Raw genomic sequence first — 12,263 nt, 5'->3', positions numbered from 1 at the left:
CCATTACCCTCGCGTCTGGACCACTGCCAGCAGCAGAGAGAGGCTTGTCACAGTTCATAGCTGCCAGATTGGCAGCTCCTGAGCAGAACTGGTGTTCAAACACGTTTGGTCCACACTGATTAAAAAAAAAAATTGGAAGTTCGCACATACACATTTGGACTTCCTTTTTCTTTTGAAAAATGGAAATTATGGGAAAATAGAAAATCTGGCCAGTCTGGTTTCAGATGCCCTTGTAGCAATGGGGCAAATTGTACTAGCTGTTCTTTAAGTGGGGTGTGTCCTCTCACTTTCTGACATTCTCACCCTCTTGTCTTACACCCAGCTTCAAGCTCACTCCTGTCCCCTGTTGCCTGCTTTGGGACTCCTGATGGCATGGTCAGGGAATGGAGAGAATTTAGCACTTCCCAGCTCCATCAATCAGCACGTGATGACATAATTCAGAAGCATGCCTGAAATCCTGTTGGCCCGCCTCAAGAGGAGCTTGAGAAGTGGAAGCTATTGTGTTTGGACCCTGAAAATCTGCAGGTAGTGCGTTTGCTTGATTCTAATAGCTTCTAAAGTACCTCTGAGAAGTCTGATAAATAGTGGCCACATAAGTGTATGGCTCCCAGATGAGTAATTCTCTGGTCATAAGAAATCAGAGAGTGGTTTGGGCAGAAAATGAGAGAGGCAATTATCTTCTGACTCTTCAGGGTGTGCTGTGTTCTTTTTAACTAGAAGAGAAGAATTGTCCAGAATGTCCTTTTTCATAATTTTTTAAGGACCCCCTGAAAAAGGACTTGCTTCCAAGTTTCTGACTCATCCCAATTAAATTACTCATAATAACCATACTTTCTTCTGGAGAATCCAAGTACTGTAAACCAGTTATAATTCTTTTTAAAAAATTAAAGGAAGGTAGTAGTATCCCCTTTCCATGGGGAAGTACAAAGAAGTCAAGTGATTCACTTGGAAGGCTTGGGGCATGTCAATAGGACATCAGTGATTAAACTTCATGACATCTGCCTCAGCACAGTTGCTACTCAAGCTAGAGAGTATTTTATCAGTTTTTCATATTGACAGCTGGCCCATTTTTTCCAGATGGCCTATGGGTTTTGTTGTTATGCTTTTGTACCTTCATGAGTTAGCACTACACAAATGTTTGTAAAACAGTTTGGCTTAGCATAGATTCCTTTGCTTCAAGAAAGTGGGAATAGATTGTTTTTATAAATTACAGAAGTAACGCATGAGTGTTGCCCCAAACACAGACAATATAGAAAAACTAAAAAGAGGAACATAAAAGTTACTTTTAATCTCACATAGAGAGATCACAATTGCTAATATTTTAGTGTATACTCTACCCAACATTTTTTATGTATATAGTCACCCATAATACAATCACACTTAAAAACATGTATACACACTCAGTATCATAATATACAAACTATTTTGTAGCCTAATTTTTCTCTCAAAATAAATCCGAGCAATATTCCCATGCCAGTTATATTGATCTGCATCATCATTTTAAAAGATTACAGTGTTTCATTGTATACATACTCTTTCATAATTTAAGTAACCAATCTCCTGTTGGTAGACATTTGTTACCATTTTAATTTTTTGCTTATTTTTTTTGTAATGACTAAAGAATGCTGCAGTGAGTCTCTCTGCATAGTTGCCTATTTCCTTAAGGAAAAGCACCAGAAATAGACTTTTGTGTTGAGACATGAATATTTTTAAAGCTTTTGGTAGACATAGCCATATTGCTTCTAGAACTTTGACACATTTATGCTTTCCTCAGCAGGGTTTGGTAATGTGACAAAAAAGAGCCTTTTTAGTGCTTTTTTTCTTCTTTTTTTAGCTCTACAGTTTGGGGAGAAGAAAGGCAAGAAAGGAGCTTCATTCCAAATGGTTGCATCTCTGCATAAAGTAATTTTTAATTGCATCTATTCATATATTAACTACCTCACAATCTGCATATGTTACTACTTATTTGAAATTTTACGTCTTCAAATAAGGATAAAGTATCTGAAGTTAACCAAGTTGGAAAAGTTAAAGATTATCTTGATATTAATGGACTTTTGTGGGCACTGTCAGTGTCCTACTTAGATCCCCTTTATCAGCCCATCTTACCACTTATGAAAATATTAGCTCATAATAACTCACAGTTGCCAGAATTGCCCTGAGTCAAATGGGAAGCTAATCTGTCTCCTTACTCTCCCCTTCAGATTCTGGCCCCTCTCTTGCCTCAAGAAGGTACCAACTGTAGTATAATTGGTGCATTTGTGCTCAGAGCTTCTGCAGGACTCAGACTAAACTGAGTCCATACCACTGCTTTTTTCTCCCCCTGCCCTACTCTACTTCCCTCCTTCTCCAAATAAATCTTTTGAACCAGAATCTCCATCTCAGATTCTGCTTCCAGAGAAACTGAGCTAAGATAAAAATTTTCCAGGCAGGAAACTTGAGAAACAATTTCTTTCTTCAAGCCATTTTATTGCCCATCCATAAAGTATTGCTACCAAATTTAAAACAGGTAGGTATGATACACAACAGAACTATGTCAGTCAGATAAATATTGACTTGTCAAGGGAAGGAAATAATGTATTTTGGTAAGCAGGGAAGAATGTTGAATTCATTATTTCATTGTTGCTATGCATCTGGCTTTAAGACTAAGTTGATCAACATGGAGACTTTTGTGACATAGATTGGTGTTTTCAGTGATTTGCAAAGTGATTTTGTGTTGGTTATGGTCTCTATTTTAGGAAAACCTAAATAAGTTGATGACTAACCTGAAATCAACAGCACCTCATTTGGTGAGATGCATAAATCCCAATGTGAACAAAATGTCAGGTAAATAGATTTCTTTTTAATCCACACTAGGAAATTCTTTTGATTTAACCATGTTGAATGTCTTTTAATGAAACATTTACCAGTTTGTTTTAATAAGGATAGCTTTTCAGATAGAAAAGCTAAAATAAGTTAAAAGTGAGTTTTTTAAACCTCCTCAGGATTGCCTTTGAATTGAGATTCAAGTGGACATACAGAAGGATTTCACAAAGCAGACTCAATTGGGTAACATTAGAATGCTTGATATTATCATTTAAATTCCTCCTTGAATTTCACGCTAAAATGTGGATGAGCTTCTGTGCCATTGTCTACAAGGGAAAAGTATAATAAGAAGGGATTGAATAATCAACTGGGGGATTAAGGTAGATATTTAAGCATAAAGGAAATCATTTGTTCTAAATTATCTAGATTGACCATAAAGAGAGTTTCTAAATCCATTTCTAATTGTTAAGAACTCCCTCTAGTCTTCCTTCATAATAGTAATATCTTCCCTCTCCTTAACACTACCTGTCTCTTTAGTTATGTACTTCTGGGCAGTAGATACTTTTTAAGAAGTATTTTATTTTTCTTCCAATTTTATTGAGATATAATTGACACACAGCACTCTATACGTTTCAGGTATACAGCATAATGGTTTGCTTTACATACATCATGAAATGATTATAAGTTTAGTTGACATCCATCGCCTATTATAGATACAAAAAAAAGAAAGAGAAAAAAAAATGTTTCCTTGTGATGAGAACTCTTTGTATTTACTCTCTTAATAACTTTCAACATACCACACTGCAGTGTTAACTATAGTCATCATGTTGCACATTACATCCCTCATACTTGTTTATCTTAAAAATGGAGGTTTGTATCTTTCGACCACCTTCATCCAATTTCCCCTCCTCCATCCCACCTCTGGTAACCACAAATCGAATCTCTTTTTCTATGAGTTTGTTTGTTTTTTAAAGATTCCACATATAAGTGAGTGTGTCTGGCATTTTCACCATAAGCTTCTTTGCTATTAACATCTTTGCCCCAAGCATTTTTGCTGCAAATGTTTTCCCCACATAACTAATTGGCCATAAGGCAATTTTGTCACAAAAGATAAAATAACAAAAAATAAAAGAGGGACATTAAAAAGGACATAACGAAACATGAAAAATGAATAACAAAATTAAAAAGACTATTGTGAAACAAAATATTTGAATACATTTAAAATGTGTGTAGATTCACGATAATACTGTACAAATATCTGATTTTACTTTGTGGGTTGAACCTAAACATTTATCTTCCAAGTCTTTGTTCATAGTTCATTATACATTTTTTGGCTTGTTGATTCATCTCCTTGTTCTGCATCACACATTTTCTTTTTTGCTAAAATTTCTTCCGTCATTGAGAGAGGTATCGGTTTCCAAATACTAGGATACATGTTTGTAACTGAGCTTTGTGTTGTGTTATGAAAGCTTTCCACACTGTTGTTTGTTCTTGGCATATTGTCACATGTCTGTTGGTAGATGTTCCAAGTTCTATGGAAAATGTGGGTTCAACTCTGCACCTCTGAGGCCCTCAGCCTCTTTCAGATTCATGTAATATGAAAATGGGAGTACTGTGTCAATGGAGAAATGAAACCAAATTGTCAACCAGTTGAAACCAAACTGTCAACCAGTTATTTTATCTTTTATGGCAAAATTGCTGCATGGCCAATTAGTTATGCGGTGAAAACGTTTGTAGCAAAAATGCTTTTGACAAAGAAGCTTATGGTGAAAATACCTAGAACCATAAATGAGATCGTATGGTATTTGTCTTTCTCTGTCTGGCTTATTTCCCTTAGTATAATGCCCCCGAGGTCCTTCTGTGTTGTCACACATGGCAGGATTTCCTCCTTTTATATGGCTGAATAATATTCCATTATACATATATGCCACAACTTTTTTATCCATTCATCCATCAATGGACACTTAGAATGTTTCCATTTCTTGGCTTTTGTAGTGAAGACTTTTTGATGAATGGATGGTGCTAGGGCGGTGATGAGATAGATAGGTGGTGGTGAATTATTTATGTTTTTAATTAACAAAACAAAGTTTTTACAGATATTAATTACATGGATTACTTTCCTTACATCTTGGATTTGAAGATTCCCAGGCTTCTCTTTGGAATTACAGGCTTCTGCGGAGCTTGGTTGGAGGCTGTCAGCCTCAAAGTTGTATATGTGACAAGCACTTATGTCTTCAGAGCACTAATCACCCTTGGAATATGTAGGCAGATGTTGTTGATTCTGATTTCTGAGGTTCTGTAGTACCTTGCATTTTTATTAACCTCCTGTAATTAAGACTCCCATCTTGACAGCCTGTGACCTATTCTGGGAAAGTGTGATGCTAAACAATGATGCTGCAGTTTGAGTTTTTGCAATGCAAACACATCATGTCCATTCACGCTGTATGTTTTTGCCTCATTGTTTCTTATCAGCTGGGTTTCTGAATGCATCTAGGGACACTGCTTCCATCTAGCAAGGAATCTAATTAGCTACCTCTATTTTGGAGCAATTCTGTTACCTATTAGATTTGCCTCCCATCGAATCAGCTCTGATTTCAGCAGGTTTTTTATTTTTTTTAAGTCTTAAGAGAAAGTCATAAGAAAAACTTCATGATCTAATCAGAACAGTTCTTCATATGTCCTTAAAGGGAATGAGCATGCTTGACCCTATTGTGTCATAGAACTCCGCTTCTGCTCCTTCTTACAGATGATTTGTTTCTGTCTATGAAAGGGATGGGAGTGCAGGACTATGGATATATGGCTTAGAGTTTATTTCTGTGACCCCGGGCATAAGCAGAGAATCATCTCATTCCATTTTCCTTATAACACTCTAGCAGGTCTTTGTTAGGAGAGTGTTGCTTGGCTTCTTCCAGAAACCTTGCTGAGAGCCAGATACAGTGGCTCATTGCTTGGCCTTTCTAAGGCTTCTATCAGAGATTGCAGCTGCAGCTCTAGTGGGCTCCATCTCAGGAACAAAGGGGTACTAGGAGAATGCTTATACTATAGAATACAACTTAGGCTTTCTCAAGATAATCAGGAGAGAAAGTAGGCCGGGATGTGGCCCATTCTTTCCTAATACAGAACAGTAAACAGAATGTTGTGGCTGTTCTCATCTTCCCCTTTCCTTGTGTTCCCCCTTCTTGTAATCCGTCCCCTTCCTACTTGGAGATGCCAGTTCTCTTTTGTGTTTTATCCCCTCTCTAGCTGGTTTTTGGCTGGCAAATGGATATAATGCCAGTCATTTACATTCTAGCAAAAATGTATTTTTTTCATCTTCTAGGAGTATTTGCTTATAAAATCTTGACTAACTGTGAACTAAAAGATTCATTCCAGGGCTTCCCTGGTGGCGCAGTGGTTGAGAATCTGCCTGCCAATGCAGGGGACACGGGTTCGAGCCGTGGTCTGGGAAGATCCCACATGCTGCGGAGCAACTGGGCCCGTGAGCCATAATTACTGAGCCTGCGCGTCTGGAGCCTGTGCTCTGCAACAAGAGAGGCCACTATAGTGAGAGGCCCGCGCACCGCGATGAAGAGTGGCCCCCACTTGCCACAACTAGAGAAAGCCCTCGCACAGAAACAAAGACCCAACACAGCCATAAGTAAATAAATAAATAAATTAAAAAAAAAAAAAAAAAGGATTCATTCCAGGTAAATCCTATTTGGAGACTCCTACAGAATAGGATGGGTACTTTGAGTGCCATGAGGCTGGGAGTGAGTGAATCCTCTTACCTATCATGTAGAGAACACTGGATTCAAACTCTTTTAACCCCAGATGCAGCAATTAGGACAAAATCTAGGGTAATCATTTTTTTAGACATGGACTCATTGTGACCGTTTTTCTTCAGGTGTAATGGACGCTTATTTGGTTCTACAGCAGCTGTGCTGTAATGGTGTCTTGGAAGGGATCAAGATATGCAGTGAAGGTTTTCCAAACCGACTGCTGTATGCTGATTTTAAACAAAGGTAAACAGACATCCTGGAATCCAAGAAGCCTGGGGCAGTCCATTTTGTTTTCTTCTCTTTGAGTGTTTAGGCATGCATTGTTTGTTTGGTTGATATCCTCCAGAATACAGATCAATGTGTTTTGGTGGTGGTGAGATATATGATGACAGAGTTCCATTATTATTTCCCCTTCAATCCAACATCTATGTAGCTGTAATATCCTTAAATCTCTATTACTGGATAATAGACCCACATGTAGAAGAAATATATAAAGAACGATATGGAGGCTGAATTGAGTCTCTGAAATGTTGTATGTACTTAATCGTAGCTGCCATCCAAGCAGGCTGTTGCTTTACTAGCAATCCTGTGAAAGAAAGGAAGCCAGCAGGGAGTGCAGCAGAAGGCAGGAGAGGCACCTTTGCTTTCTATTTCCCAAATTCTAAATGCATAAATTATAGGTGATCAAGCAAATGTGAGCAAAGTAGAGTAGAGTAGAAAGAGTACCTGTGTCAGAATTAAGAAGTATATTTCTAGCTTTCCACCAATTCACCATTAGGGTGAGGGAATCTTGGAAAAGACCTTTAACGTCTCTGCTTTTCAGTTTCCTTATCTGTACGATAGAGATGTACTTAAGCCTGCCTCTTTCTTTCTCTTTCTCCTAATCTCTCCCTCCCTCCCTCCCTAATTGAGCAGAGAATCAAGTGAGGTGGTCTCTACAACACTATGAAAAGTACAAACTATTATTCCAAAGTAAGGAATTTTTGCTCGTGTCCTCATTATTACTGCCAAGAGTTTTGTGAAAACTGAACGTATTGGTAGGAGGGGTGGTAGTCTATATATACCTCCTTTTGTCTCACTTGTCCAGATTTTTCTTTATTTGCACCCCAACCTCAGGATTTATTCTTTACTTATTTTAAATTAGGTACTACATTCTGAACCAAAGGGCCTTTCCAAAGAGCAAGTTTGTGAGCAGCAGAAAAGCAGCTGAAGAATTACTTGGCTCCTTGGAGATAGACCATACACAGTACCACTTTGGAATCACTAAGGTAACCAGAGAACTACAAAGAATGCTTTTGGAGAAGAGTGGGAGGAAAGTCTGTGATTCTTAAAATACCCATGAAAGTGCAATTATAAGGCATTCTACAGCTCTTGTGACCACAACTAATACAAACAGAGCTCCAATGAAAGTGAAAACTTCAGCACTATTTGAGAGAGGAAATTCAAAATTCAATGCTTTTGAACCTCAGTCTTGACTACATTTACATTTTTATAATTATTCATCTAAGCAAGTTTGTGCCAAGATATAAAATACTGAATCAACTTTAGTGTGCTAGAAAATGTGTATACACATTAGAGCTAGACAAAATTGAACCAGCTTACTGGAGATAACTGCTTGTCTGCATGTGATTCATCCACAAATACACTTTCAGGAAATTAATTCTGAAAGACTGTCTAAAAATGTTAAGGTCAACCCTACCATCCAAAAAATTAATCCAAAGTTAATTTCCTTAAAAGTGATTCACTAAATTCAGCTTCATCTTGAAGATCTTAACATGATCCACATATTTTGGGAAACTTCCGACTAACAGATTTGGTTTTATCCATTAGTCAATATCAGGTTGTTTCTAATGACATCCATATAAAGGCCAAATTATTTGAAGGAGAATTGGAGGGTCTGGGATGAAGAGCTTACAGAAAAAGAACTCTGTTGGACATGATTATAAAATATTACTCAACTCCCACATTTTGAATACCTGAGAGTCTGTTTCTGCTGATTTTCACTCCTGGTGCCTTGCTTCCTTGTATGTTTAGTTATTTTTGCTGTATACTACTCATCTAGGGCAGGACTAGCATGAGTTGAGAGAGCCTCCTAAGACACAAAATTTAAGGCAGCACTCACTCTTCAGGTTGTATAAGTACTGACTTATACAACCCTGAAAGTGAGTGCTTCCTTAAAATTTGTGCTTTAGGTACCTCACTCACCTCACCTTGGCCATTACTAATGATTCTTGAAAAAATATTTATGTGTATTTTTTATTGTCTAAGGCAAAAGTGACTTCCTCTAGAGCAGAGGTCAGCAAGTTATGGTCTAAGGGTCATATCCATGGCCTATTTTGTATATGGCCCCCCTAGCTGAATATGGTTTGACATTTTTAAAGGGTTAGTTTTAAAGAGGAAGAAGAAGAAATAGAAGAAAGAGAGGAGGTGGAGGAGGAGGTGGGTGGGGGTGGCAGTGGAGGTTCTACAGAGACTGTGTGTGGCCTGTAAAGCCTAAAAGTATTTACTATCTGGCCCTTTACAGAAAAACTGTGCAGACCCCTGCCTGGGCCTATCTTAAAACGTAAACCAAGTTCCCTAGACAACCTAGACATTACTAATAGATCAGGAGGAGGATAGTCTAAGTTCTTAAGGAACCAATATAACCACAGGATTAAATAAAGTTTTTTTTGTGTGTGTGGCACACTTTAGGTTTATAAAACCAAACTTTCTAGAATTTACATTTTACACATTAAGAAATATTAACAAGAAGTAGAACTGATAAACAACTACATCAGTTGCTCATAGGGCCATTCAACAGGCATTTACTGAATGCCCACTATGAGTAGAACTAACATCTGACGTTTCTTTTAGGTGTTTTTAAAAGCCGGCTTTCTGGGCCAACTGAAAGCGATGAGAGATGAGAGACTATCTAAAGTCTTTACATTGTTCCAAGCCAGAGTACGTGGAAAACTGATGCAAATCAAATTCCAGAGGATTCTGGGAGAGAGGTATGATATCCCCACCCTGCGTCCCCACTGCTAGAGTAATGGTGTGCCTCAGTCAATGTGACTTTAGCTCATTGCCTTACAGTAGGTCAGTGTAAAGAGCTCTGCCACCTCTGCTTAGTCTGGGACTTAACTTGAAATTTTTAAAATTATGGAACACCAAACAGAGCACAGAGGGCTTCTATTACCCTATCTAACTAAGAATAAGCATAATTCAGATTATTCTTGCACTGCTTCCAGTCTTCCCTTTGGAGGGATTCTTTATAGTTGGCAAAGTCTGGATCTCTGAGAGCCGTGTGACTCACGATTCAAAACAGAAGCAGACCTAGAAGCGTTTGCATGCATCTCACAGCCAGCTCTGTGGGGAAGTTTGCTGCAAAGTAGGTAGGTGTTCTGACCACTTTACAGCCTCCCCTGGGTCAGAAACTGACTCTTGGTGACATGTAACCATAACTCTGTTACTTCATTTCAGGCAGGTTCACTAGGGACATTTATCATCACCTCTGGACACTGAGGCATAGGTTTTGTTTAATAGAAGAAAACCTTTAATAGAATCATGGAAAGCAAGCCAACAAAATCTCCAAACAGAGGGACTATGAACAAGGGATTCTGTGGTTGTCGTATTTACTTTTTACCATAGCACAGTTTACCTTCTGGAGAGAGGTCCACAGGTCTGGGTATAATTTGCTTACTTGACAGTCTGTTAATTCCCTCTGTTTCCCCGAAGAAGAAAACTATTATTACATGGTGATGTCAAGGATATTAGAGAGACATCTCCTAAGAGTCTTCTGTGACCCCATACAGTGCCCAATGTGGTGTGGGAGTTTATGAGGGTTTGGGGTTCAGGAGACATGGCTTCTATGACCAGTTTTATAAACTTGGGTAAGACTCTTAATTTCTCATGTTCACTTCTTTCATCTCTAAAATGAGGTCTTTACTATCCATTCTCTCTAAATCATAGAATGACTTTAAAGGAATTATTATGAAATATTTCAAATACAAAAAATACAGAAAATATTATAATGCATACTCATGGAGCTATCATCAAAGTACATCAGTTCCTAACATTTTCTCTGTAATATCTCACAACTTAAAAATAAATAATTAAGAAAGTTGAAACCCTTTGTGTATTTCTCCCTTGATCCAGATCCTATTCCTAGCTCCTGAATTCGTTTTTATCCCTCTGTTTCATTCATATTTCATATATAAAGCATATAAAGTTTAACATTTTTCTGTAGTTACTCACAATATATTTTAAAAAATAAATTAACAGACTCAGTTGAAGCCCCTTGCATATTTCTCCCTTGATCCAAGTTCTGTGGCGATATGCAGGTGTCCTTAAAAAGTTACATGATTTTGCATGTTTTTAGTCTTCACATAAATATGCTCTGTGTATTATCTTAAAATTTGTTCTTTACATTCAGTACTAGCTTTTAAATTTATTAATGTTGATAAATCTAAGGTTAGATTATTGATCTTAACTGTTGTATAGTATTCCATCGTATGAATATACCACAATTTATTTATCCATTTCCCAGCTCAAGTAAACTTATTTATAAGTTTTTGCTATTACAAACAGTTCTGCAGTGACATTTTTGTAAATGTTTTCCCCTGCATATATGCAAGAGTTTCTTGAGGGCAATGTTACTCAAAATGCTGGTCCATTGGCTGATAGTACATAGGTAGCAGCTGGCCGAGGCCCACACTTTGAGTGGCATTTCTCTAAGGTATGTATTATTAGGTTTTAGGCTATACACAACTCCAGCTTTATGAGATGTTGCCAAAATGCTTTCTATTTTACTCTCTACCAGAAGTATATGAAAGTCCCATGGCTCTATATTCTCACCAACTTGTGGTATTTCAACTTCAAAAACTTTTCCCAAACTTAGTCATATTTCTGACTTTGGGGAAAGATATCATTTTCCTCTTAATATCATGTTTTCTGTAGATTTTTTTTGGTAGATATGATTTATTGTATAGAGGACATTCATTCCATCTTATTTTGTTAAGCACGTTTACCAAGAAATGGTTAAATTCTTCTTTTGCATCTAACCCATAAATGCGTTGAATTAAATTAATAGATTAAAAAAGGTTAAACCCACTTTGTTTATAAAATATGATCTTTTTCATACATTGTGGGATGGGTTATAGTATTATAGTATTTTTGCCTCAACATTCATGAATAAGTTTGGCCTGTAATTGTTTCTTCTGCTGTTATCTGACTTTGAATCAAGGTTACCTTAACCTCATAAAAGAGTTAGGCAATATTTTCTCTTTTCAAAACATGAAACAATTTATGTTGATTATCTGTCTTTGAGTGCTTGGTAAAATTTGCCTATAAAACCATCTAAATCTGGTGTTTCTTTCATGACAGATTTTACAATTTTGATTTAATTTATTTAATAGATATAGGCTTATTGAGATTTTTTTCTTCTTGAATCAGTTTAGATTAATTTCTTTAAAAAAAGAAATTTTACATTTCTTTTAAATCTTCCAATTTGTTAGATTATAATTTTTAATCTCTATCATATCTACAATTATGTTTCTAGGGCATGATCATAGATTATTTTATTTTTAGAGTATTATCATTCCTAGTATTGTTTATTTATGCCTTCTCTTTTTCTTGCTTATTCATGTCAGATGTTTATTTAATTATACTATTTAGTAACCCACCTTTAAATTTTTTCTTTATTTTTTTTGTTTTCTCATTCATTAG

General features: G+C 36.9%; 1 protein-coding gene across 1 annotated transcript in view; it reads left to right on the top strand.

Moving 5' to 3' along the window:
- The window catches only part of MYH15 (myosin heavy chain 15), a 205,282-nt gene that overhangs the window by 104,763 nt on the left and 88,256 nt on the right, over nt 1-12,263 (top strand). Inside the window, 5 exon segments of the mRNA XM_082393599.1 lie at nt 1,835-1,902; nt 2,736-2,823; nt 6,686-6,803; nt 7,705-7,828; nt 9,414-9,550. Of these exon segments, the coding sequence (XP_082249725.1) occupies nt 1,835-1,902; nt 2,736-2,823; nt 6,686-6,803; nt 7,705-7,828; nt 9,414-9,550 (535 nt within the window).

The sequence above is a fragment of the Balaenoptera borealis genome (genome assembly GCF_965194805.1).
Source record: "Balaenoptera borealis genome assembly, chromosome: 5".
Classification (NCBI taxonomy): domain Eukaryota; kingdom Metazoa; phylum Chordata; class Mammalia; order Artiodactyla; family Balaenopteridae; genus Balaenoptera; species Balaenoptera borealis.
The sequence above is the reverse complement of the archived record's forward strand: the minus strand, read 5'-3'. Positions and strand labels throughout refer to the sequence as shown.